The following is a 27,980-nucleotide window of genomic DNA, read 5'->3' as shown; positions in this document are numbered from 1 at the left end:
AGGCTCTAAGCAACTCAGTGAGACCCTGTCTCTAATAAAATACATAATCCGGTTGGGGATGTGGCTCAGTGGTTAAGCACCCCTGGGTTCAATCCCAGTGCCAAAAAGGAAAAGAAAAAGTAGTGTCAAGATAGACACCTAGAGGGCTAGATCCGAAGCTGGAAATATAGTGCCTGTTGCCGTGTGCAGGTGTGAGCTTCAGGAAACTGAGGAAGCTCCACTCAGCCATGCTTGAGGGCTGCCTCCTCACAACGGGCCCTTGAAGCTCTGGGGAACAGAGCGCCGCACCACTGTCAGTGCTGCTGTTTGAAAGGGGTTCACAGGCCAGCTGAGATTACAGGTAATTACATGGTTTTCTTGGCATTAGCATAAAATCAGTTTACTATTTTCCATAGGTTGTATTCTACTAAAACCTGTAATCTCAGCTGCTCAGGAGGATCTTGCGTTCAAAGCCAGCCTCAGCAACTCAGCGAGACCCTGTCTCTAAATAAAATACAAAAAAAGGGCTGGGGATGTGGCTCAGTGTTAAGCACCTCTGGGTTCAATCCCTAGTACAAAAAAAAAAAAAAAAGAAAAGAAAAAATGGTTCCTGGATGGACCGAGGTGGGGCATTTCCACTTGGCAAATTTGCATGCCACACTCTAGAAGCCCATTATGAAGTGTTGGGCACCCTTGCTGGGACTCTGCAGTGCTACGTGTTATACTGCCTTCCCTAACCCTCCCTCCTGCCCTCCCCCTCTGAACAGAGCCTGACTTGAAGAAGCGGATCCGCGTGCACTTGCTCAACGCCCACGGCCTGGACGAAGCCGGCATCGACGGTGGTGGCATTTTCAGGGAGTTTCTAAATGAACTACTAAAGTCAGGATTCAACCCCAACCAGGGCTTCTTTAAGACTACTAATGAAGGGCTTCTCTACCCCAACCCAGCTGCTCAGATGCTCGTGGGAGATTCTTTTGCCAGACATTACTACTTCCTAGGCAGGATGCTTGGAAAGGTAAAGTGGCCATTCTGTTTCTGTGTGTCATGGTCTCTGCTTCATCCATGATCTTTGTTGAGAATTTTTAAAGGTTGTCTTGGTGAATCCTAAATAGTATGTATTTATGTAACAACTACACTCATCTTAGTACGTTTACATGCGCAGTGATTACATCCTTCAAGTACAGGGAGCGAGATAGCATCTGGTTTGGAGATGGTTTACAATGGTTATCTGCTACGCAGGTGCACGTGCTGTAAGCATTTCAAGTCTTCTCTCAGTTGCTTTATGGATAATATTGAAAGTGAATATTTTTAAAGTGCTATGAGATGGAAGCAAGCCCACAGTTATTCAGTGTAGTTTAAATATGTTGTGTATATTCTATGCAAAATCTACAAAAAATTTTATGCCTGAGAATGATATTCTTTCTGGTGATGCTTTCGAAGCCAAAATGTTAACATCTGCCAGCCATGTGTACAAACTGGGCTTATTAGCCTGCACTGTGAGGGCGATTGATCGTGTAACAGAGCAGGAGCTTCAGGGGTAACAAGACAGGGACACTGAGGTCTGGAAGGAGCTCTCTTAGCAGCGCCATGACTGGAGGTGTGGCTCCCAGAGCCCGAGTCCCAGGCACAGTGGGCTTTTACTTTAATACACAAGGAAGTTTGGGGTCCATCAAAGCCAGGGAGTCTGCAGTTCTATTGGAGAGGCATTCTGCATTCCTTACATGGGTACAAGTTTGCAGCAACTGAGGGACTTTCACTGCACCACGCCTAAAGGGGGCCCGGCTGTCCCTCCCGCTTTGTCTCCTGCTTCTGCTCCTGTGGTTATCTGTCACAGTGCCCACGGCTGCTGCAGGCCTCAGGGTGAAGCGTCGGAAGCAGAGCTGCTGTGTGGCAGCCTCCAGAGCTGCTAGCCTGGGGGTTGGCCTGCCAGCTCCGGAGCTGCTAAGCTTTCCCTTCTGATCCCCACACTAACTGGGGGTGTGCTTTGGAGACCAGCATTGCTACTGCCCCCCCCCCCATATGAACCTTAGTCTAAAAAGCATTGTTTTCATTTATTAGTTACTAACATTTTTAAATGGGGAGATTTTTTGTTTGGTTTGGTTTGGTTTGGTACTAGGAATTGAACCCAGGGGTGCTTAACCACCCAGCCAAATCCCTACCCCATTTTTAAATTTCATTAGAGACAGGGTCTCATTGAATTGCTGAGGCTGGCTTTGAACTTGGGATCCTCCTGCCTCAGCCTCCCAAGCTGCTGGGATTACAGACATGTGTCCCCATACCCGGCTAAAATAGGGAGCTTTGGCCTGCAAGTTTATATTTCTGGGTTGTTCATTTATATTTGGGCTTTTTGTTGTTTTTTACTTTTTGCATTTTAAGTAAACTTAATGTTGGTAGTTGCTAATTCTATAAGAACGTGGCTAAGCAAGTATTCTGGTAAAATTGGGAGCTGGAACTTTGGCTTAAACTTTCCTAAATGAGGGGCGAGTTATGAGCTGATCCCATGGGACTCATGGCAGTTGGATGACAGAGGGAAAGGGCCTCTCGCGTGTGCAGGAACTCCCTGGTGTTCAGGCACTCCTGGCCCAGCACTCACAGAACAACTTTGATAAGTCCTACCCCATCTTCTCTGAGTCAGACGCCAGAATAAGAGCATCCCAAGAGGGTGCCGGGTAGCCACAGCACCCTCCTGAGGGCTGACTGCTGGCCCTCTTCTGTCCTCTTGTCTGTGCCCCCTAGCACCAGCTTCTGCCAGCCAGCCTGGGCCTTCCACATATTGATTCCTAACTTATTTTTTATTTTGAGTGCATTGCTTGAGGTATCACAGAAGGACACAGCTCATGTCTGGCAACTGTAAAGTGTCACTGCATTCTGCGTACAGCATTTCTGCTAATAAAATTCTTATTAAGTAAAATTAATATTTTATGTTACCCATGGATCTGTGGTGTATTGTTAACAGGTAGGTAAAATTTTTTTACATTTGAGGAAGGTTTTTTTTTTTTTAACTTTTAAGAGAGAGAGAGAGAGAGAATTTTTTTTTAATATTTATTTTTTAGTTTTCGGCGGACACAACATCTTTGTATGTGGTGCTGAGGATTGAACCCAGGCCGCACGCATGCCAGGCGAGCGCGCTACAGCTTAAGCCACATCCCCAGCCCCATTTGAGGAAGTTTTTAGTGCAAAGTTTATGTGGCCTGAAAGTACTTTTTATTTCCATTGCTTTAAAAGCAGAAGAAGGTGGACAGACACAGTGGCATACTGTAAACCCAGCAGCTCAGGAGGCTGAGGCAGGAGGATCACAGTTTCAAAACCATCCTCAGCAACTTAGCAAGGCCCTAAGAACTTAGTGTAACCTTGTCTCAAAATAAAAAGGGTTGGGGATGTTGGCCCAGTGGTTAAGAGCCCCTGGGCTCGCTCCCTGGTACCAATACAGACAGACAGACATGGGTATGAACAACAGGTGCCTGATACTTAGTACTTCCCCTGCAGCAGTTTTTAGAAACACACTGACTGTGCCACAGACTTTACCAGCAGGCTCAGCTTCCGGCCAGGTCTCCCTTAGAACATGCTGGGCTGATTGCCTGCATGTTGACCAAGTTTGTTCTGTCCACCCTTCCTCTGACCTTCCCTTCAGAGCCACACCTTCTGTTTCAGGGAACCTTTGTCGGCCTGATGTGGACTAAGCTCAGCTACTTCACAAGGCCTTGTACACATGGTGAGACGTTTCCATTCCCGCCGTGGTTGATGGAGGGTTACAGACTGAGGGGTGGGCACAGTGCCTTCTGTCCATTCACCCATGGGGGGACATTTGGATTGTCTGGTTTTTGTCTTTTATGGTTGATGCTCTGAACATTGGTGCACAGGTTCCACAGTATTCTGTCTCACCTCTCCCTGGGGACTGTTCATGCTGAGCACCTTGTAGCGCACTGCGTGTTGTCCCCTGCCACTCAGGCCTGCGGCGTGTTCCTGTGGCTGGGCCCCTGGGTGTGCTCCAGACACTGAGCTGCATACCCTTGCTTTCAGTTACATGTGGTGCCCTTGACGGTCTTGTCTTTTGTTTGGTGCTTTTGTCTGTCTGAGAAGCCTCTTACACGGGTGCATCTCCTGTGTGTGCTCCTGACAGCTTTGTCCTTTTGGCTCTTGCCTTTGGCTTTGGAGTTAGTTTTATAGACTGTTGCTGTTGGGGCCCTGAAGTTCTTCACACCCTTGTTGAAAATAAGTTGACCATAAACAGGACTCTGAATTCCCCTCTGCTGAGCACTTCATCTAACTTATGCCAGTGCAAGAATGTCTTGATTGTGGTGGCTTTGTAGTGAGGTGTGCATATGTGTGAATTAGTGGCAAATGGTAGTAAAACCCCAGGCCTCAAGAGCAAGGGGGCAGTGGAAGGTCATCAGTCGACTTGAATACGCAGTAATTCTTCTTTATTTATATCTCTTTCAGATGGATTATACTATAGGTTGCTACCCATTTGTTCAGATTCCAGATGTCACTACTTTTATAATAACACAGATTTTAGGCATTATTCAGGTTTAGTAACTGGGCTCCAGCTGACCTCACTATGACACTCCCAGAAACAAAATCTCTCTCTAGGCTTACCCTTATGGCAGTAACAAATTTCGGCTGTTAAAGAAAAGAGGTGTGAGCTAAATAAAGCTCACACTTCAAGAGGCTCGATGGTATGATGCTGGCATTGGCTTGACTCTGGTAGAACCTCACGGCAGATGGCATCACAGTGGCTGGGAGCACGGGTGGGAGCAAGAGCTCACTTAGCACGACAGGCAACCAGAATGATCAGGGGGCAGGTGGCCACAGGGGCAGTGTTACGCCCTCCTGCGAATGTCCCCAGTGTCACCAAATGCCCATCCCAGCACAGACTGATGGGGGACACACCACACTCAAGCCACTCAGGCTCCCTCTGTAGCTGGAGCCGTGCACTGGCCTTGGGGTATCTGCTGGGTACCGCTGGGAGCCGCCCTCTCCCATCGCCACAGAGATCTGTAAATGCTGTCTGTAGTGCTTTCAGTGAAGATGAGCCCAGAAGCCTCTAAATCATCAGCAGCGAAGAGAGGAAGAGGGAGTGAGAGTGGAGTGAGCCTCAGTTTTGCAGACTGACCTGATGTGCACCCCCCGCCACCACCCCACCCCCGTGCCTAGTGGTTCTCCCCTGCCGCAGGGACAGAAGATAGGGTTAGGGTCACAGAGTTGTTCTTCCTAAATATATAAGTCATCCCATTTTGATTAGTGTAGAGACTGATTGTTATGTAAGTCTGATGAGGAGAGGGACCTGGTTTTTCCCTCTCTGTTTATTGATATGCTGCTCATAATTTGAGCTGTTGCAAAGGCAGCGCTCATGGGACAGCAGTATTGTAGATTGGGGACAGGTGACAGATTGCTCATAACACCCTCTTGTGGAATGTGTATAACATGCTTAAAGCAGGTTCCAGGGAGGAGAGTTTGTGAGCTAAACCTCACTCCCAGAAATGAAGATCACATAAGTTACATTTCAATAAAATTGTTTAAAATAATGGAGTTTAGGCAAAACCAATAACAAGCCTATAGTTATTTCTCTGATCAAAGATATTGGAAGAAGGCACAAAAATATGGGAAGACCTCATGTATTCATGAATTCGGGGAATTGATATTGTTAAAATGTCCTTAGTACGCAAAGCAATTTACAGACTCAATGAAATCCCCATCAAAACACCAAGGACACACAGAAGACCCAGTGGCCAAAGCTATCTTGAACAAAAGGAACAAAGCTGAGGCTCCACAAGACCTGATTTCAAGACGTGGTCGAGTGCCACACTGACCAAAACAGCATGGCACTGGCAGAAAAGTAGGCACACGGCACAGTGAGACAGACTGGAGACCCCAGAATAACCCGCCACCTACAGCCAAGTGATTCCCAGCACAGGTGTCAGAAACACACTGGAGGAAGGACAGCGTCTTCAACAGATGTGCTGGGAAAAGGGGACACCCACATGCCGAAGAACAACGCGTCCACGCTCTCTCACCCTGTATGAAAATCAGCGCAGAGTGGATCAGGGGCTGGAGGTGGTGGTGCACGCCTGTAATCCTAGAGAAGAGGCTGGGGCAGGTCTCGAGTTCAAGGCCCGTCTCAGCTACTTAGCAAGATGCCGACTCAAAAACCAAAAAGGGCTGGTGGGGATTGTAACTCAGTGATTAAGCACCCTTGGGTTCAATCCCTGGTACCCCATGCCCCCTCAAAAAAAGTGGATCAATGACCCAAATTTAAGACCTGAAGCTATAAAATTTTCAGAAGGAGATGAGAGAGAACACTCAGGATATTGGCATAGGCAGTGATATTTTTATAGAATCCCAGAAGCTCAGGTAACACAGTAAAAATACATAATTAGGATTCTGTTCAACAAAAAAACTTGTGCACAGCAAAGGAGACAATCCACAGAGTGAAGAGACAACCACAGAATGGGAAAACCACCTGCCGGCTATTCACCCGATGGGTTAATATCCAGAACATGTAAGCCACTCAGGAAACAACTACCATTACAAAATCAATTTGCGGGGGTGGCTACGGGGGATTGAACTCAGGGGCACTCCACCACTGAGCCACATCCTCAGCTGTGTTTTGTGTTTTATTTACAGACAGGTCTCACTGAGTTGCTTAGCGCCTGGTTTTTGCTAGGGCTGGCTTTGAACTTGGGATCCTCCTGCCTCAGCCTCCCAAGCTGCTGGGATTACAGGCATGCCCCACTACTCCTACTACTCCTGGCACAAAATCAATTTTGTTTTGTTTTTTGCCCTTCTCAATGCTTTATTCACTCAGTTTATACAATTTCACTCTATAGGTTCTTAATCAAGAAAACGACAATTCTTAATTCTAGGGCAAATGGTCTGAAGAGACACTTCTCAAGAAAAGACATACAAAAAGCCAACAATTATCTGAAAAAAATGCTCAATATCATTAGCCATCAGGGAAATACAGATTAAAACCACAAGGAAATGATTCACCTCAATGAAGCTATCTGTTATCAAAAAGAAAAAAGTAACCTGGTGAAAATGTAAAGACACGGGCACTCGGGCTGGGGACACGGCCCAGCTGGTGAGCACCAGCCTCATGTGCACAAGACCTGGTTCAATCCCTAGCACCTCAGAAAGTAAGGGAACGAATGAGTCACAAATGAGAAAAGGGAGCTCCTGCACCCTATTGGTGGGAGCGAAAACTGGACCTTTAGGGAGAACATACGGATGGAGGCTCCTCAAGAAACCGAAAACAGAACTGGCCCACCGCAGCCAAGGCCTAGACTGGACCTGGGTGCCCACCGGCAGAGGAGTGGACAAAGGAAATGGAGCACAGGTACACACGGGTGTATCATTCAGCTCTAAGAAGTAGGGCTGGCTGGGCACAGTGGCGCACACCTGTAATCCCAGCAGCTTGGGAGGCTGAGGCAGGAGGACTGCGAGTTCAAAGCCAGCCTCAGCCCTTAGCAATTCAGCAAACCCTGTCTCTAAATAAAATATAAAAAAGGGCTGGGGATGTGGCTCAGTGGGTTCAATCCTCAATACCAAAACAAAAAAATAGTTGGGGTTGTGGCTAAGAGAGAGAGTGCTCACCTAGAGTGCATGAGGCACTGGGTTCGATCCTCAGCACCACATAAAAATAAAGATATTGTGTTCACCTATAACTAAAAAATAAATTATTAAAAAAAAAAAAAAAGGACTGAAGGACAGCCTATGAAGTAAACAAGCCAGACAGACAGGTGTGGGAGCCTGTCCTCTCCCAGGTGGATGCTGGAAGAAGCCAGCCTGGGTGTCCAGCAGTGAGGACAAGAGGCTGGGAAGGGTGGAGGGTGATGAAGGGCAGCTGGGTGGTTCAGCGTGCACATTGCACATGGGTATTAAAATGTCTCACTGAACCCCGCTGATGTGTGTGATTGATAAAAAGTGAAAGTAATTCTTATAAACAATACTTATTTGAGGATGGCAATTAATTATAGTTCCACATATTTAAGATATTTCTTACATAGCTTTCTGAATGGAAATTCCTAAAGAGGTACTATTTTCTCACACAATTGTCATCTGATTGCAAACGGTTAACTTTGTATCAACATGCTAAGGTTGTCCAGGTCTAAGTAGACAGTAGCACTAATAGTGTGGTACCTGGACACTAAATCTTCAAGAGAGGAAAACTGCATATTGATTGATATTGGTATTTATTGGGTCATAATGTATTTAAATTTTCTTTAATGCATATGTTAGTGATTGTTTACTGTGATAAAGTGCAAAGAGGTCTCCAAGAGTGATCTTGTGGGAAGAATTGCCTTGTGTCACTGGTCACTTTTCAGTTAAAAGTTCCATTAGCAGATGGTTCTTGCTTCTGGGGTGGGTCACAACTGCACTCCATCGCCTGTAAATCAGCCTCCCGGTGGGGAATAAATAAACAGCTCAAGGATGTGGTAATGTTGCATGAACTTTCCTACAGATAGAAGCACCTGGGTCCATTTAAGCCAATTAAGTTCAGAATATTTATTGAAGCCAATTCTTTATCATATTTGAATTCTATTTGAAAATAGCTCTTTTTTTCTTGCTGAAGAATATTGATTTAATTGGAACAGAATGGCTGTAAATCAATAATATCTTGGTCATATATTTGAAAATTTTAATTAGATCGTATAACCTCAGCATGGTTTATAATTGTGTATTTCAGTGGAATTCAGCACGCTTTTGATGAATCGTAGATTGTTGTATTGGCGATTAACAGTTGACGTTACCCTTACTGAGAGCTGGGAAGATTTATCCCATGTGTGATTAGAGCCCCTTAATAAAATGCCACTGTGCTTCCTGAGGCTTCACTCTGCAGGTCCAGGTGGCTTCTGGTACCCCAGGTGTCCTTGAGCCCTGAGCTGCTCTTCCCAGCTGTCACCACCTGGGCTTCTCTGGCGGCTGGCAGGTCCTGTGGGCTTAGCAGCTGCCAGTTAGAGTGAAGAAGTCCTGCTTTGTTGTCAGCACCCTTTGCAGGCAGCCTCCTGAGCCCCAGCTGCCCACAGTGTGTTTGCTCTTGAGTTATGTTTCTGTTTCTGGAAGCATAAAAATCAAAGAGAATGATACTTCACAGAATGATCGCTTCATTTAAGCCTGTTCCTCCTGAGTGTCACACCTGCTTTTATTTACATTTTTAACCATTCTGCTGTGGTGGGGAGGGAACCCTGGACCTCTCACATGCTAGGCAAGCAGTCCCCAGCTGAGCCACTCCCCAGCTTTGTAGCAGACTAATAGTCCCAGTTTTCATTGCTTCTGTTGTAAACAGAGTACTACTCACAGTTCTAAAGTCAAGATCATAGTTTCCTATGAACATTCATTTCCTCCTTTTGCATTTAACCTTGAAATAAAAATGCCTCGGATTATATAGTAAAAAAGACAGGTGTGTACCGGAATCCACGGTTCCAATCCCCTGCAGAGTACTCTCATTGTAGTCTTAGCCATTCATGATTTCCCACAGTCCTCCTGCCCTTGCACGAGATGGGTCTTGGTCACTCATGGTGTGCCCTGCCCTTTGTTTTTTAAGCACTGTTCACCAAGGATGCTTTTCTTTTTCTGAGCCGTGGTTGGCTGTCCCTGTGGGAATGGGGGGTGGGGGGCGGACACCAGTGAGGCTCGTCAAGACCTTGACTTTGGAGGAGGCTCTGGGGTGGTCATAGCAGGTGACCAGGATGGAACAGGGGTGGCAAGAACCGAGCATCGCATCGAGGATGGCATCACAAGACTGTGTGGGAGAAAACAAGTCGGCATTATCAGAATAAAAATGACCACACCTCTGGGGGGTGCCGGCAGGCAACTGACGACGCGCTGAGAGGAGAATGTCCGTAAGTCAGAGTGAGCGGAGGAACTGGCCTCTGGAACATACCGAGGCTCCAGCCCAGAAAGACAGCGAGTCGGAAAGGGGCGGAAGAGCCAGAGGGTTGGCATACCCCTTCACACCACCGTCAGGCCTCTGCCAGAACCACTGGTGGGCGCTGCTGAAGACGGCAGAAACCAGAGGAAGCCCAGCAGGCAGCAGTGTCCCGGCAGAGGCCCCTGCTGGGGCGTGGCTGAGCAGAGTGGTACTGCCCGCCCCTGGAGGACCGCTCCAAGCCAGCCGAGGTTTCATGGTGTGGGACGACTCCTGTGCTTCCATCAGGGACAGGAAGCCGTGAGAGGCCAGCCTTGCACCTCCCACCCTCCCAGCATTCCTTGTGGGTTTTCTGAAGGAAGAGGAGAGATACCGCCGGCATGGCTATTATCAGAACCATGGTTGGCTCCTGGTCCTGGCAGCCGGGGTGAGACTACGGGAGTAGGCAGCCCCGCAATCTAGACAGCAGGGCCTGCCAGGTTCAGTGCCTTTCTGGAAAAACCAGAGTCTCAAAGAAGAAGATGCAGGCGTCTGCCTCCTGGGGCCTTGGGAGCCGCCCACAGGGGAGGGGGCCATCCTGGGAAAGGCGGGGTTTCCACATTTCCAAGGTAACCGAGTTGCTCCTGCCTCATGCAGCAGAAGCCAGCTCTGGCCATTTGCTGGGCTGTGAGTGAGCAGCCGTCCATCTCTGCAAACCTGAACTGTGCTCAGCATTGGGTGTGGCAGGGTTCAATGGGTAGGAGCCCATCCAGCCTCAGGCAGCATGGCGGCCTCCAGGTGACGGTCCTGCCCGTGAGATGCCTGAACACCACAAGGAGCACAGGTGTGGGTGTGAGCGTGGGGGTAGCTGTGTGGACAAGTGTTATAGGAGCTGACAGTGTAGACTGGTGCCTGGAAGAGGATCGTGGTCGGCCAGGGCTTGAAGTGGGTCTTGCAGTGTACACATTCCTGCATAACCAGAAAGGTCGAGTGAGGAAAGGAGGACTCGCAGGCCAGTTCACGGGTGCACAGTCCCAGTGCAAGATGGGCCCTGGTGTGCAGTCGGCACTCCATACACGTCTGTCAGTACGTGGGTGCCATGTTCATGCTGGGCCCTTGGTTGAAGGCACAGCGTGTCCCTGCCAGGGAGGAGCCAGTCCAGAGGCCATGTTTCCTGTTCCCAGTTGCTGGTTCCAAAGCACACACTGTTAAATGGTGTATCCTTACCTTATGTTTCTTTTTTGTTTTTTAAACTCTGTGGTTATCATGACTTGAAATCATTAAAATTATTATCTGCTTACTCAGTTAGGATGGCCTTAAAGCAAGACATCATCTCATATAGTTTTTAGATTAAGTTATAAATGTTCACTTTAGAACTACCTGAAGATTAATAGAGATGCATTTGGAAAGCATTATTTTTTTATTGATTCTTAATGTAGTAAATTACTGGAGTTATTTGGCAGCAAACAGGAATGACCTGCGATGTGGCTCACATCTCTTCTCCTGATAGAGCCACAATTTGCATTAATTGCACAGCGACTGCACTCACTTATATTAAAAGGCTTCTACTATAATTAATCCTTTTTATTTCAAATCATTTTGGCACAATTTCTAGCTATAAACACTCATAAAGGGCAGACAGTTGAAAAATACGTTACAGGTTTTTTCCATATACCTATTGCTATTTTTTCATGACAGGTAGTTATTGATATGCTTCTAGGAATAAGTGTTGTGCAACTGGCTGAAAAATGCTAAGTGGATTATTTTGCATAAAAAATAGGCAGTTTTTAAGTTGTATAATTAACCTGTGTTTAGAAAATACCTTGATTTATGCGTACATTTGTATCTCAGTTGCATACATTATGGAAATTTAATTTATAATCCATTTAGCTGATGCAGTCATAGTTTTTAGTGCTATCATTTATTAGTGCTTGTATATTAAATGCTCTAAAGGTTTAAACCTGCCTTATGTAAAAAATTATACCTATGCATTTGCATTTTATGAGTCACAGTGGGATTTCTGTTTAAAATTCAGGTAGCTCTGATATATTTAAGGAATCTTGCTGGTTTATTGTTACTAATGCAGAGATGGCAAACAATGACCTTCAATATTGAGCGTCAGGTGATTTACGCTAGCAGTTTACTTTTGGAGTCTGCTATACAAATGAGGGCTTTTCTTCGACACCTGGGCCCCACCGTCCAGTGCTGTGCAGAGTGCTGACTTGGAGGTGACGGTACGCATCCATGCTCCGGGTTAACAGCTCTGGCTGCTCTGAACCTGCCGTGGCTTGGGGAACAGCTTTTCATTGGCATTGTCAGTAGATAGATGACTGAGTGTGAGTTGCCGTTTTATCACTCCTTCTGTCCTTAAGGGGTCTTTTTTTGCCATCTTTTCAGAATTAATTGGGCAATCATTAGTCTTCAGATGAGAAATAGAGCACCAGGCCAGGGTGCTGTGGTTGACCCAGCGGGATGCCAGGGTCTCCTGGAGGGGCTGCTGTGACCTGATGGATCCTGAGCTTCTTACAGAGACAGCCCGGGCAGAAAGCACTCTCCAGAGTGCCTGTCAAAATTGACTAGCAAGGGGCCGGGATATAGCTCAGTTGGTAGAGTGCTCGCCTCGCATGCCCAAGGCTCTGGGTTCAGTCCCCAGCACCACCAGGCAAAAAAAAATGACCAGCATGATTTATGACATTGAAATGTTCGTTACTTTTTGAGAAAACCTTCACAGCTGTTTCTGGGTCTTTTGGTGATGGCAACAGGTGAGTTCTTAGATGACATACCTCAAGGGCATCTGAGCCAGGTCCAGTGGCACACCTCTGTAATCCCAGAGGCTCAGGAGGCTGAGGTGGGAGGCCAGCTTCAGCACCTTAGCAAAACTCTAAGCAACGTAGTGCGTCCCTGTCTCAATGCAAAATAAAAGGTGCTAAGGATGTAAACACCTGGATTCAGTCCCGGTACCAAAGGCGGGGGGGCATGTGAGCACGCTCTATTGGAGTATATAGGCTTCAGCGTGTGTTTAGGAGCTCGTGACTTTATAGAAAGCTTGAAAGAGATGACTGAATGCTGTGCTGTGCTGGGAACCATGACAGAGTACCGGGGCTGCTTTCTAGAAGCTCCCCAGAGGCACCTCGCGCACCCCACCTCCCAGGAGCTGTTTGCTGTGGACCATTTGCTTTTGCCTGAGTGTGTGGGACATGATCTGGCAGAAGAGTGACTCCTGATTGGGCCATCTGTGGGAAGCTACCCCACAGATGAAGCAGCTGTCTGTCGGGGCCTTTCATGAGGCACCCAGCGACATGCGCCTCTCTAAATCCTGGGACAAAGGGCTCCTGGCTATGCCCAGCACATCTTCCTCAGCACAACCCTCTTTATAGGGCCAGTGCAGCTCTTGGCCTCTGTCTGTCCTTGCTGGTGTCCCTCAGGCCCAGGCAGGGTCCCAGGACCACATGTACTCCAAACACAAGACGGGTTCTCGACCTCTCTGCTAGAGAGCACTTTTTACTTTAAAACTAGGCCCAAGTTCTCCACTTACCAAGTAGGGTAATCGCACTGCGCTTCTTGTCCTGTGAAATTAAGACAGGGAGCATTTCATGGGGTCACTGTGAACGCAGACCTCCACAGACGAGGCGCTCACGGAGGAAACCCAGTCTTCTCTTGGCCTCTGTGGGAGCCGTCCTCCGACCTTGTCCCAGAGCCACATGTATGTGAGGTCACAGATGTCCTGCACTGTGCTCAACATGGCGCCTGCACATAGTGAGAACTGGGAGGTGGCAGCCAGCCGCTACATTAGAAAGGCTTATTGTGGCTTCCAGGCCCATCTGTCCAAACAAAATACTAAGACTTCTGAAAACATCACAGTGAAATTCTGGTTCTTGTTGGATTTTACAGCCTTGGGCCACGGGAACCCCTGACGTGATGCAGGGAACCTTGCATTCACTAGAGGGTCTCTGGAGCGTGATATGCTAGCACCAGGGCTTGATTGACTCCTTTAATTACCAGGAGAGACAGCGAGGTGCCCCCTGCTACACCCAGCATGGCTGAGATGAGAAGGCCAACAGTGCCATGCCCAGGAGGATGTGTCCACGGACACCCACATTACTGGTGCTGACACCAGCCCTGGGCACCTTGGAGACTGCTTGGGCAGTACCTAATGTGGGCAAGCACACCCCATGCCCAGCCTTGAGTGCTCTCCAAGCCTGTCCTTCAGTATTTACTCATCAGCTTGTGTGTCCACTTCCAGGTGAAGAGGAAAAGACATCACACAGCAAGAAACAAAAGAACAGGCAGGGGGCTGGGGATGTGGCTAAAGCGGTAGCGCGCTCGCCTGGCATGCATGCGGCCCGGGTTCGATCCTCAGCACCACATACCAACAATGATGTTGTGTCCGCCGGGAACTAAAAAAATAAATAAATAAATATTAAAAATTCTCTCTCTCTCTCTCTCTCTCTCTCTCTCTCTCTCTCTCTCTCTCTCTCTCTCTCTCTCTCTCCCTCTCCCCCTCTCTCCCTCTCTCCCTCTCCTCTCTCATTCTCTCTTAAAAAAAAAACAAAAAAAAAACAAAAGAACAGGCAGCATCGGGCATCTCAGACAAAGGGTTGCGTGCTGCGTGCCTCCTCCAGGAGGTCCTGACACCAGGGAACCCTGCCCACCACGTAGCAGCAACAAGGGGTTGACGCAGAGGGTGTGAGGGAAGGGCGAGAGTGCCGTGTGTGGGGTTAGGGCTCCACATCCTGGTCTGCAGGGTCCCTGCTCAGGCATGACCAGGTGAAGACGTCCTCAAGCTTTACCGGTTAGCTGTGTATGTTTCACTGCTTACAAACTATGCTATAAATATGTCCACATCCTTAGATATGAAGGTGGGCATCGATGGTATTTCTCAACTTGTGAAATCACATGACGTCCATTGTGGAACACAGCCACACGTGTGCTATGCTGCAGGGACAGTGGGGCAGAGGTGGTCTGGCCGGCGACCCTGGGGAGCTCTGCTCACCACCTAACATCCCCTGCCTGTGAATGGTACTTCATTGGAAACAGGGTCAGTGCTGGGTTAGAGTGGGTCTCAAAGTCAGCGGCCAGTCTTTAGAGAAAGAGTTTAGTCTCCAGTACCTCCAAAGCAGACACGCAGGGAGGAGGATGACCTTGAGAAGAGCCAGGAGCTGGGGACTCTGAAGGAGTCTCCCTGCCTGCAGCCTGGCCCAGGCTCTGTCCTGTGGGCTATGAACGGATCCCTGCTGCTGCTTTGTTCTTAGTGATTCTTGGGACATCAGTGAGGGCTGTACGTCTACCATCCCCTCTGACCCTCTGGGAGTGCAGAGCAGTGGCCCACGTCCCTTCTGTCTCAGCACTGTGTGTCAGCCCCGAGTCTGCAGTGAGCTGTGGCAGACTGGACGCTCCCAGGGAGTGCCTCGGTCGAGGCCTGGCCCATGGGCTCACCCTGCCGTGGCCTCAGAGAAAGACTCGCTGTCCTAGGACCCTGTTTGGTTGAGGAAGCATGACAGAAGCATCCGTGAATGCTTACCCTCTGCCCTGCTCTGTCCTGTCTGAAGGCTCTCTATGAAAACATGCTGGTGGAGCTGCCCTTTGCCGGCTTCTTCCTCTCCAAGCTGCTGGGCACCAGTGCCGACGTGGACATCCACCATCTGGCCTCCTTGGACCCGGAGGTCTACAGGAACCTGCTGTTCCTCAAGAGCTACGAGGAGGACGTGGAGGAGCTGGGGCTGAACTTCACCGTGGTGAACAACGACCTGGGAGAGGCCCAGGTGAGCAGGGCCCCCTGCGTCTGTTTCCAGCCCTGGGGCAGCATTTCCTCCACCGCCCTTTTGACTCACCTGAGATTGCATGGTTTAGTTAAGAGAGTCACTGTGGCTGGGAGTCGGGAATCCCAGCAGCTGGGGGGGGGGGGGGGGCTTGCAGTGACAGGTCGGCCCGGCCTGCCCGCTTGCCTTCTCAAGACCCATGTCCTCTGCTCCTGTGCCACAGCGTGGGGCAGCACCACCAGCACGGGACCTTTGGGAGTATGCCGCTCCAGGTGCAGCCCATGTGGAAGGCTTCCTGGCCTCGCTGAATGAGTGGTGGTTCTTGTTACTTTACTTTTTCTTTTTTAAAAGGAAAAGAAGGCCTATATTGGAGGTTCAAACTAAGTTTTATGTTGGGGGGGTTGGTTTAGTTTGGGGGTTTTTTCCCCTTTTTTTTCAGTGTTCTGCCACTGACCTGCACCCTCTTAACTTTCTCAGAGACAACTTTACTGAGAGAGAAGTCACAGCATGAATTGGAGCCTCCCTGAATGTGCAGCTCGGTGGTGTTGGCGTGTTTGTAGAGTCAGCCACCTTTAGAGTGTTTCCTTTTCAGCTCTTCCAGAGGCACTTCTCCACTGAGCCACATTCCAGCCTTTTTTTTTTGGCATTGGGATTGAACCCAGTGATGTTTAACCACTGAGCCACATCCCCATCCGTTTTTATATTTTATTTTGAGTTGCTTAGCACCTCAGCCTCCCTCCCATGCTGCTGAGATTACAAGTGTGCACCACAGTGCCCAGCTCCAGCCCTGTACTTGTTCTTGTTGGTGGACCTTATTTTTTTCATTTATTTATATGCAGTGCTGAGAATTGAACCCAGGGCCTCACAGATGTGAGGTAAGTGCTCTACCACTGAGCCACAGCCCCTGCCCTCTAGCCCTTTTTATTTATATTTTCAGACGGGTCTCACTAAGTTGCCACAGGCCTCACTAAACTGCTGAGGCTAGCTTTCAACTTGCAGTCCGCCCTCCTCAGCCTCCCAGTTCACAGGAACTGCAGGTGGGTGGGCACCACTGCACCCAACCAAAATAGTGTTTGTCCTAGAAAAGAAGCTGCTCGTCAGCAGTAGCCCCTGCCACATCTCAGCACTGCAGCCCACTTAGGCTCTCCCCCTGCCTCCTGGACATTTCACACCATGGACTCTCATGCGTTCTTTGCAGTTGTGGGTACCAGGACTGGGCTCCTTTTTCTGGTTCCTCGCCCTTCTTTTGGCCGAAGGCTGCAGTGGACATGTGTGCAGCATGCTGAGATGTGTAGATGAGTGGCTGCCACCTGAGCCCTGCTTTAGACATGGAGAGCACAGGCAGCGGGTGGGGCTCAGTGGGCCTGGATGGCCTGAGGTAGAAGCACCTGAGGTGCTGGCAGGGCCTGTCCGCTCCAGCCTTGGTCATCCCCCACACAACGGCCACAGTCAGACTGCTCAGGGATGACGCGAGAGGCTCCCGCAGGAGTTGCAAGGCATACTTGTTAATATCTTGTGGCCCAGACTTGTTAGGTGTGTAAGTGACTTCCTGTGCTTTCTCAATTCACATTTCCTTTTCAGAGTAAAAAGTCAAATCACAGGAAAGACAGGTGTGTTGGTGTTTCTCTAGAGCAGAGCTTTTCTGAATCTAACAGCTAGATTTTACCCACAAATATACTGTTGTAAACTTTGCATTTGGATATTGTCACCCGGTTCTAATCTAGGCCTTCGGGTCATTCATGAGCTTTGCCCAGCTTAGAAATCCCTCCACTAGATGGGGATAAGTTCTGGTGCAAGATGGGTGTGGGCCCTGGGCTTCCATCCCCACACCACAAAATCACACCTGGTGTGCACAGTAGGCTGACTACAGACCACAGTAAAAATCCAGAAGAAAGTCTGTTGCTTGTTTTGTGGTGCTGGGGATTGAACTCAGGGCCTTATGCATGTAAGGCAGACACTCTACCAACTGAGCTATAGCCCTAGCCCCAAGAAAGGAGTTTGAATGTTTTCACCATAACAGAAATGGTAGATGAGATGGGTATGTTTAACCTGCTCAAACATTACACAGTGCATAAATGTATCAAATACCTATAGTATCCCATAAATTCATACAATTTTGTTTTTATGTATCACTTAAAGATAAACTTAGAGCTGCTCATGTTGACACATGCACCTGTAATCCCAGTGACGTGAGGGTCTGAGGCAAGAGGATCACAAGTTCAAGGCCAGCCTGGACAACTTAGTGAGGCCCTGTCTCAAAAATAGAAAATACCTGGGTGCGCTGGTGGCACACGCCTGTGATCCCAGCGGCTCAGGAGGCTGAGGCTCAAAAGACTAGACACCGAACCGCTAGACGTGACCCAGTTGTTGTACCCTTCGGTGTTGACCTGAAGAACTCAAGTCATATGACATGCGCATCCCCATGTATATAGCAGCACAGTCCATAACAGCCACACATGGCGCCGGCCTAGGTTCCATCAGTGGGTGAGTGGGTGGAGGAAATGTGGCGCACACGCACAACCAAGTTCGACTCAGCCATAAAGAAAAAATGAGATGATGTCATTTTCAGGAAAGTGGATGGGACTTGGGAACAGTATGTTAAGTAAAATAAGCCAAACTCAGAAGGTCAAGGGTCATCTGTGGAATCTAGAGAGGAAAAAGGAAAAGCTGGGGGCAGATCTCATGAAAATCAAAGGAAGATCAGTCGAGGAAAGGGACCCAGTGAGAGGAGGAGAGGGAGCAGAGAAGTGCTGGGCTGGGTGTGGCCAGAGTGTGGTGTCACGGTGTGCGTGTGCACATGTGTGACAAAGCCCACTGTAACGTTAACTGTGATGCTCCAGCAAAAATGGAGGAGGAGGAAACAGAACCCAGGGCAAGAGGAAGGTCAAGATGCAGGTTGCTGTCGGGTCTCACCTGCTAGGAAGTCAGCTTCCTCTTGGACTCCAGGGAGAGCCCCTGTGTCATTCCAGAGCTGGTGCTGGGCGTGTCGGGCCTGCAGTATGTGACATCCTGTAGTGGGTGGCGTCAGAGCTGGTGGGAAAACCAGGAGCAAGGACACGTTTGAGCACCTCTGCAGAAGAAGAGGTTTCGACTGAGCGCGCAGGACCTGGAAGCCAGCTCTGACGGCTCTGAGCCAGCCCACAGAAAAGCTGCACCTGGGGGTCACAATCAGAAAAGAGTTTTAGGGGCTGGAGTTGTGGCTCAGTGGTAGAGCGCTCGCCTGGCACACATGAGGCACTGGGTTCGATCCTCAGCACCACATAAAAATAAAGAGTTTTAGCTGGATGCAGTGGTGCTCACCTGTAATCCCAGCCATTTGGGAGCTGAGGCGGGAGGATCGAAAGTTCCAAGCCAGCCTTAGCAACTTAACTAAGCAACTCAGTGAGACCCTGTCTCTAAATAAAATATAAAAAGGAGGGCTGGGGATGTGGCTCAGTGGCTGAGCACCCCAGGTTCAATCCCTGGTACCAAAATAAGTGTGAGGGCGGGGGACAAGAGATGCAGGACCATGTTTTAATTTTGTTGCAACTTATGTAGCTGCTTTAGTTTTGGTGTCTTCTTCGTAGTGTACAGCCAAAGTCTCAATAGTGCAAAATTCCAAGGTTAGTTGGCAGGTGAGGTTTGTTTTCAGAGTTCAGGGTGATGTGCTCTGTGCCTCCTGGGTAACTTGTGAGAGCGAGTGAAAGCTCTGAGCCCTGCAGGGCTGGGCCCCACCTGGGCCTCCATCAGGTCCCTGCAGGCAGTGTTGGAGTCTGCTATAAGCACATATTGCCTACTAAGTTTAGGAGTTGTAGATGGCAATGTGTTAGAGTAATTGCAACTGGGCACCCTGGCACATACTTAAAATCCCAAAGCCAACCTCAGCAACACATCAAGGCCCTAAAGAACTCGGTGAGACCCTCTCTTTAAATAAAATACAAAAAAGGGCTGGAGGTATGGCTCAGTAGTTGAGAGCTCCTGGTTTCAACCCCAGCACCCCTCTCAAAAAAAAGGAGAAGAATTGCACTAAAGATGCTCATTAGAAGAACTGAGAAAGTCAGTGGTAAAGCCACCTAGTTTGGAGAGAATCTTTTGGCTTTTCTGTAGAGGTAGATAAACATAGGTAGTTCTCTCTTTATAACACTGTGATTTAAAGGTCTTTAATGCACAGATCCTTCATCCTGCTGGCAGGTCATTGTTCATTGTTCATTCTTCCCTCTCACAGCAATGCTGCTGCTGCCAGATTTGTTTTCTTTGCTATAATCAATATGGCTGTGTCTGTGCTGTTTAATAATGTACATGAAACTTTAGACTGCTGATGTATGTACACATCCTCCTGGAGCAGATCACTGAGGGTCATCTGCCACGTGGGAGGCCGCACTTGAGCCCCGTGGCCTTGGGCAGGCCACCTCCTCACTCAGAAAGATGGTGCTAGAGGGTCAGTGAGCAGTGCAGCTGCAGGCCCCAGCCAGCTGTCACCAGCCCAGAGGTGCAGTGCCTGCTGGGGGAGCCTCTTTAAGTGTGCCCTCCCACTCTGAATTTCAGTAGGCACTTGATGTGACTTTTAAAATACACATAGTTGTGCCAGGCGGAGTGGCACAAGCCTATAATCCCATCAGCTCAGGAGGCTGAGACAGGAGATCATGAGTTCAAAGCCAGCCTGAGCAACAGCGAGGTGCTAAGCAACTCAGTGAGATCCTGTCTCTAGATAAAATACAAAATAGGGCTCGGGATGTAGCTCAGTGGTCAGGTGCCCCCTGAATTCAATCCCCAGTTATTTAGATTTAGCCTAAGAGAGGATTTTGGTTTAAAAGTAATGCAAGCATTTTAAAGTTGTTAGAAATACCAGTTTTGTGTGATGAGGCAGGGTCATATGTTCCTTTAGCTGAGAACTTCAGTGGTTCTTTGTCTTCCAGATCACACAGGCACATCATCATTCATTACCTGCCTTTATCAGTTTAAAGTTTAATGCGTGTAAATGTGATGGCTAGTTTGGTGAGACTTGGCCAACAGGTGGACTGTTGGAGTGTAAGTGAAGGACTTAAGGTAAGGAGCAGTTTTTGCTCGCCCAGAGGCCACGGTTTGAAAGCTCACTGTCAAACCCATTATTCCTACAATTGCAAGTTCATCAGAATAAAGATGGAGCCAAAGAGTTGAAATTCAACAAATTCAACTCTGAGGTTTAAAGGTACATAATCTTTACAAAAATAAGAATAAGCAGACTATGCAAATGTAGGGTGATTGAAATGGCTTTTCTGTGATGCGGTAAGAAATCAGGTAAAGAGCCGTCGCCTAGAGACGGCCCCATCTTGTCACTCTGGGAATGTGAAACATGTACAAGGTCTAAAGGCTGTGAGAAGAAAGTCATTGGGAGTGTTGATGACGGGCCGTCTGAGAGAAGGCTAGCAAGCCCTGCACAGCAGCACTGACCTATAATCCCAGGGACTCGGGAGCCGGAGGCAGGAGGATTGCAAGGTGGAGACCAACCTCAGCAATTTAGCAAGGCCCTAAGGACTTAGCAAGATCCTGTCTCAAAATACAAAATAAAAAGGGCTTGGCTGGGATGTGACTCAGTGGTTAAGTGTATCTGGGTTCAATACCTAGTACCCAAAAAACCAAAACAGGCTAGGGAGCCCACTGTGGGCCATTCTTGGTGTCCACCAGAGTAGCGCCCTTGTCAATATGTCATTCCATCACTGAACCAGCCCCTTCAAGGAACTTTAAAAGTCAACTCTTAGGCTGGGGGTGTGGCTCAGTTGTAGAGCATTGTCCAGCATGAGTGAGACCCTGGGTTGAGCCAAGCATTGCAAAATAAAGTAAAAGCGAGCTCTTGTGTAGAAGGCACTGCTGTGTTTGGGTGGTCTGTGGGGTTCTGCCAGGCGGCTACACCCTCACAACACTCCAGATGCACAAAGCAGGCTGTGCGGCTTCGTCCTGGGGAGAGGTTTAAGGGCACAGCGAGGGGCAGCCGTGTCCCTTGGCTGTGCGTCCTCACCACAGTGCTGTGCGTCCTCACCACAGTGCTGTGCTCACCAGCGCTGCTGCAGGCCCTGGAGCCAGGTCCTGAGCCCGGCTCCTCACAGGGGAAGCCCAGCAGTGCTACGGACTCGAGTGGCTGTTTCCCACAGCCTTAGTTCCTTAGGGTGTCTCCTCCCGCGTGGACCCTTTACTTGTGTGACCCCTGGACTTGTGTCCTTGCCCACTGTGACTACTGACTTAAAATGAAGCCCTGGGGTACGCTGCTGCGGGCTGCCTTAGTGCTCACAAAAGGCAGAATGGTGGCTCTCAAAAACCAGCAGGGAGCCTCGTTTTGCCCTGTCACATGCTTGGAGGGTCCTGATGGTGCTGTATTTTACTCCCAGGTGGTTGAACTCAAGCTTGGTGGGAAGGATATCCCCGTCACCAGTGCCAACCGCATCGCGTACATCCACCTGGTGGCAGACTACAGGCTGAACAAGCAGATCCGCCCCCACTGCCTGGCTTTCCGACAGGGCCTGGCTAACGTCGTCAGCCTGGAGTGGCTCCGGATGTTCGACCAGCAGGAGATTCAGGTACCCTGCCTGCTGACGCTCAGGGATGTAGTCGTCTCGAGGAATAAAAAGCCTTCCTTAAAATCTACCTCATGTGCTACTATTCAGACTTTTTTTTTCCCCCAGGTATTAATTTCTGGTGCACAAGTTCCCATAAGTCTGGAGGACCTAAAATCCTTTACGAACTATTCAGGTACGTTTAATTTGCATTGCTCAAACACTGGAGTGCTAGTCAGGTACACGCCTGTAATCCCTGCTCCTCAGGAGACTGAGGCAGGAGGATCTCAAGATCAAGACCAACCTGTGCAACTTGCAGGACCCTGCCTGTCTCAAAAAGGGTTGGGGATATGGCTAACTATTAAAGCACCCCTGGGCTCAATCCCCAGCACCAAAAAGAAAGACAAGACTACAGAGTGCTGGACACAGTGCCTGGCGAAACCTCTTCCTGTCCCCTTGTCTCTGGGCTTCTTTGCCTCTCTTCATATCCTCCCTCCATAAGTTTCCACTTGGGAGCATTTGCTTTTTTTTTTTTTTTTTTTTTTTTAAGAGGGGTGTTGCTGGGGATGGAAGGGGGAACCCAGGGTCCCCGTGTGGGAGGCAAGCTCCCCCTGAGCCCCACCCCAGGCGTGCTTCTGGTCTTTTGCTATTAAAAGCAGTGCTGGGTCTGGTGCAGGGGGACACACCTGGGACATCCCAGCTGGGCAACACCTGTCTCCAGGTGAGAGCTAGAGGCCAGGGCTGTGGCTGAGAGGTGCAGCACCAAGAAACAAATAGGCTCACCCCCATGCACACAATCAGCCTTAATAAAGAGGCTTTTTTCCCCTATGGTGCTGGGGATTGAACCCAGGTCCTTGTGCGTGCCGGGCAAGCACTCTACCACTGAGCCAGGACTTAAGTACTCACCCTGCAGGTTTTGTTAGAGCATTGTAGTCATACACAGTAATTGAGTTAGTCCCGACAAAATCGTACATGCATGGAATTTGATTTCACTTCACAATCCTCCCACAACACTATTTACTTTCTGACTAAATTAAATGTATACCTTTCTCCTTTTTAAGAAAATGAAAAGGCACAAATGAGTCAAAAATGTTCAGAATACATATATCTGACAAGGAATTTGGACCCAGAGTATATTATTAATATTCTGTAAGTTCATTGAGCAGGCAAAATCCCACTTATACAAATGGGCAAAAAGCCTTAAACCTCTACTTCCCCAAGAAGGCACATGGCCCTAGGCCCGTGGAGAGTCCTCCGACATCCTGAGTATTACAAGTTCCTGGGTTTTGCTTTGCTTTCTTTTGTTTAAGCCCTGTGTCTACTCAGTAATAGTTGAAAGAAAAAGAAAGGGGTCGCCCTTAATGCAAGATTTTACACAACCACTGTGGTGTCGGTGTGGTCTTCCATTGTACTTCATTTCTCTAGTACTATGTGAGCTTGTGTTGAGAGTAGATATTCTGGGATTTTGTGTGTTTGTGTAACATCAGTAGTAAAAACGTGTTTCTGCACTGTCCCTGTTGGTGCAGTTGATCTGGTGTATTTGACCTCAGAGCACAGTGAGCGCAGTGTGTCGTCAATTGCCTCAGTAGAAGATGGGCGCGAGGTGGAGGATTGCCCTCCACAGGGTGTGAGCATCCCGGGAGGTGAATTGCAAGTGGATCTGGCTCGCGCCAGTCCCTGACCAGGCCGAGCACACCCTCTGCCCTTGCAGCCCTTCCTCACCTGGACACCAGGCTCAATGGGAGTGTGAAAGGGGTGGGCGCTGTGAGCCACCCATCCCTACTGTCATGGGCCCTGACACGCTGAGTACTTTATGTGGCTCATAGAAAACACTTGGAGTGGAAGACGCAGCAGATTCTGAAACAGTTTGTGTCATCCCACATTTTCAATGTGCTCTTCTTTTTTTTTTTTTTTAAACATCTTGAAATTAGTGTACATTCCTTTTCAAATAATTTTTAAGCCATAACACATACCCTGGGCAGGACTTTCAGCTCAGGCCAAGGAGATCAAAAGATCCCCTGCTCAGTGGTCTTCATTAGTCTAATATCAGAGCAGACCAAAAAATACACACAAGTAAAAGTATAGATTAATATCCCTTATGAACATATAAGTAGGAATCTTGAGCAGAACATCAGAAAACTGAGTCCAGGAGCCAAGCACGTTGTCACACACCTGCAGTCCCAGCAACTCTGGGAGCTGGAACAGAAGGGTCATGAGTCCAAGGCCAGCCTGGTCAGCTTAGCAAGATCCTGTCTAAAAGTGAAAGTGAAGAAGGGCTGGGGGTGTGACTCAGGTGGAGCACTGGGCTCAGCCCCCAGCGCTGCAGCAAGGTTGGGGAACGGGAACTGAAGCTGTGGCGAGTTGAAGGGACTAAGCCAGGGTGTTTACCCAGACACCCGCAGGTCCATTCCTGCAGTCTGACACAGGGCAGTGGAAGGACAGAGCCCACAGGAGCCTCTCGGTAGAGGGAAAGCCAGCACCGGAGGCTTCTGAACTCAAGACAAAATGCTCAGGCGGCCGGGCTGGGAGGGAGCCCCTGAGCCTGCCCCAGACCCTGCATGGCCCCTGGCAGCACCCTGAGTGCCAGGCATACCAGACAGGGTGGCCTGCCACCATTCCTGCAGTGTGGCTCTGGGTCTCTAGCTGGTGCGACAAGGCAGGCAGGCAGTAGGAAACCGAAGAGAACGTGGGAAGAAAGACGTCAGTGTGAAAGCCAGAGAAAGAAATAAAACTTGTCATGGATAAAGTGACAAAAAAAGCCCCAAAAACTCAGCAGGATTGTTCTGGTTGATACATAGACACCGGTTGTATTTCTGTATACAGTCCAAGAATGAAATCAGATAACTCCACTCATCATAGCATTAGAAAGGATAAAACCCAAATGAACTTAGCAAAGTAAATATAGACTTGTACACTGAAGACTGCAAACATTTTAAGAGAAATTAAAGGAGATTAAGTACATGGATTGGAAGACTCATTCCATCGTTAAAATGGTAATTCCCTTCAAATTGATCTATAAATCTAGTCTGGTCTCTGTCAAAATCCTAGCAGAGTTTTTTGTAGAAATAATAAAGCTGATTTTAAAATATATTTTGAAAATAAAGGATCAAGATTTGGCCTAGGGCCAGATGCAGTGAGTGGAGAGGCTGAGGCGGGAAGATCACAGGTTCAAAGCCAGCCTCAGCAACAAAATGATGCTAAGCAACTCAGACCCTGTCTCTAAGTAAAATACAAAGTGGGTTGGGGATGTGGCTCAGTGGTCGACTGTCCCCGAGTTCAATCCCTATATCCCCCTCCAAAAAAAAAAAAAAATTAGGCCTGGGGTTGTAGCTCAGGAGTAGAGTGCTTGCTACCATGTGTGAGGTACTGGGTTTGATCCTCAGTGCCACATAAAAATAAGTAAGTAAATAAAATAAAGATATTGTGTCCATCTACAACTAATATGTGTGTTGTGTTTTTAAAAAAGGATCAAGTCAGGCATAGTGGTGTATGCCTGTAACCCCAGCAGCTCAGGAGGCTGAGACAGTAGGATCCTGACTTAAAAACCAGCCTTAGCAGTGGCGAGGCACTTAGCAACTCAGTGAGACGCTGTCTCTAAATAAAATACCAAATAGGGCTGTGGATGTGGCTCAGTGGTAAACTGCCCCTGAATATATATTAAAAAAATATATTTTTAAAAGTTAAAAAGGATCAAGGTTAGCCAAAGTAATTTGGTAGAAGAAGATTGAAAGACCTAGTCCTGATTCAGAACTTAGTACCAAGCCACTGCAGTCCTGCAGCATGGTCTCGACCCAGGCACAGGCGCGCCTTCAGCGGAACCCAGTTTGGAATCAGTTTGGTCAGCTGGCTTTTCAGAAGGACCCAGGACGATTCGGCAGGTACTGGGACGGTACCCATCTGAGAATGACTGCACTTAGAACCTTATGTCACATACACCCAAAGGTGAACTCAGGATAAGCGCTAGGGCTCGAGAATCTATGAAGAGCATGCGGCAGGGCTTCATGGCTTTAGAGCAGTCGGATTGTAGTTGTTATACCAACATGTGATCCAGAAAAGGAAATCGGTACCTCCTTCTTCCTCTGAGTTAAAATATTTTGTGTTTCAAAAGAAACCATCAAGATATACAGACGGAGTCATGTATTCCTGTAATCCCAGTGATTGGGGAGGCTGGGGAGGAAGATCCCAAGTTCAGCCTCAGACAGACCCTGTCTCATAAATCAACAAAAGGGGTTGTAAAGGGCTCTGGGTTCAATCCCCAGTGTGGGGTTGGGTGGGGTAGTTTAAATGGTGAATTTTATGTATTTTACCACCATAACAACAAATTCTACCCAGCTCCCTGTGTTCTGCTGAATGCTGTTTGTATATGAAACACCTAAAAGTATGTTTACCATACAAATTCTAAATATGTTAAATATCGTGTGTGTATGTGTGTGTGTGTATGTATGTGTATTCTGTAGTTAACCTGTTTGCTCTAAATTTGAGCTCAGATTTTATGAGAAGGCAAATCGCACCAGGATCACATTGTCCTCACTCTCAGGTCATAAGCTTAAGAAAGTGAAATCCATCTGACCTTTCTTTGCCAAGAATTTGTCTTGGGTGGTTTGAATGACCCGCTCTCACTGAAACCTTCCACCTTGAATGATCTTGGCTGTTCCAATAAATAGGGTTAAAGAATTACCATATTCATTTGGTGCCAATTGATGCACTTAAGATGTCTTATTGATGTTATTTCTGTAGTGTATTAAGAATAAGGGAACAACTAGAGCAATTATCTTAGTTTTAGGAAGCACTTAAGGAGATTAAAAGTTGTAAGTAGCAGACCCAACAATAGTCTCCTGCTCACATGTGAGGTTGGTTGTTAGGCATGGCCAGTACCCAGGGTCCACCATGTTTGGGTGCGCTGACCACTTGTGAAGCCCTGCACGTTCTGGTTTGCTCAGCAGGTGTTGGTTTCTGACCAGCAGAGTTCCTAGAAAGCAGAGCCTCGTGCCACCAGTGTTTGTCTTGTGACCAACCACCTGCCTGTTCCTGTTCTGTTCTTGTCTGCCTCAGCCTTCTGACACTTGGTCCCTCATGCTTTGCCCACCGTCTCTGGGGTGAGGGCCAGATGGTTTTTAGGATTAGCTTTCAAGACAGGCCTGGTGGAACCTGCAGTTCCCTCTGATTGCTGACCTCAGACCTGCAGAGCATCCCAGGGACCCTGCTGGCCAGACACAGCAGCACACCCTCTATTCCTAGCCCCTCCCGGGGATGAGGCAGGAGGATCCCAAGTCCCAGGCCAGCCTGGGCGCTTCAGTGAGACACTGAAACAGTAAAAATGGCTGGGATGTGGCTCTGTGGCAGAGCATGTGCCCAACAAGCACGAGGCCCTGGGTTCAGCCCAGGGCCACAGAGCGCAAGAAAGCGCACCCTGCTTTTGCATGTGTTCTGTATTTGTTTTCATGTGGTGTGAAGGGTTGAGCAGACTCAGTGCCTCCGACTCAGTCATGTGAGCAGAGCCTCACACAGGGTAGGCAAGTGCTCTGCCACTGAGCCCCGCCCCAGCCCTGTGTGTTTTACTTTCAATAAGATGTCTGTCCGTTTTATTGTAGGAGGCTATTCTGCCGATCACCCTGTCATTAAAATCTTCTGGAGAGTCGTAGAAGGTTTCACTGATGAAGAGAAGCGCAAGCTGCTCAAGTTTGTGACGAGCTGTTCCCGCCCCCCTCTCCTGGGGTTCAAGGTACACCACCTGCATGCGTTGTTCCCGGCCTGGAATGCGCCCAGCACCAGCCTGCTGCCACGGCAGCGCACGTTGTGCTGGAGTGGCCCAGGGGTGACCCTGCATCCAGCTGGAGTAGCTGTGTGGACAAGCAGGAGTCCTGTGGGTCTTCGGGGTCTGGGGCAGTT

General features: G+C 48.6%; 1 protein-coding gene across 1 annotated transcript in view; it reads left to right on the top strand.

Annotated features, from left to right (window-relative positions):
- LOC113177158 (ubiquitin-protein ligase E3C) overlaps nucleotides 1–27,980 on the top strand; it is a 93,649-nt gene that overhangs the window by 60,803 nt on the left and 4,866 nt on the right. The window contains exons 18-22 of the mRNA XM_077794489.1: nucleotides 747–994; nucleotides 15,376–15,588; nucleotides 21,927–22,115; nucleotides 22,221–22,287; nucleotides 27,683–27,813. Of these exons, the coding sequence (XP_077650615.1) occupies nucleotides 747–994; nucleotides 15,376–15,588; nucleotides 21,927–22,115; nucleotides 22,221–22,287; nucleotides 27,683–27,813 (848 nt within the window). The remainder of the gene's footprint in view (nucleotides 1–746; nucleotides 995–15,375; nucleotides 15,589–21,926; nucleotides 22,116–22,220; nucleotides 22,288–27,682; nucleotides 27,814–27,980) is intronic.

This window comes from Urocitellus parryii, unplaced genomic scaffold (genome assembly GCF_045843805.1).
Source record: "Urocitellus parryii isolate mUroPar1 unplaced genomic scaffold, mUroPar1.hap1 Scaffold_164, whole genome shotgun sequence".
Classification (NCBI taxonomy): Eukaryota; Metazoa; Chordata; class Mammalia; order Rodentia; family Sciuridae; genus Urocitellus; species Urocitellus parryii.
Note: the sequence above shows the minus strand (reverse complement) of the source record. Positions and strands in the feature narration are given on the sequence as shown.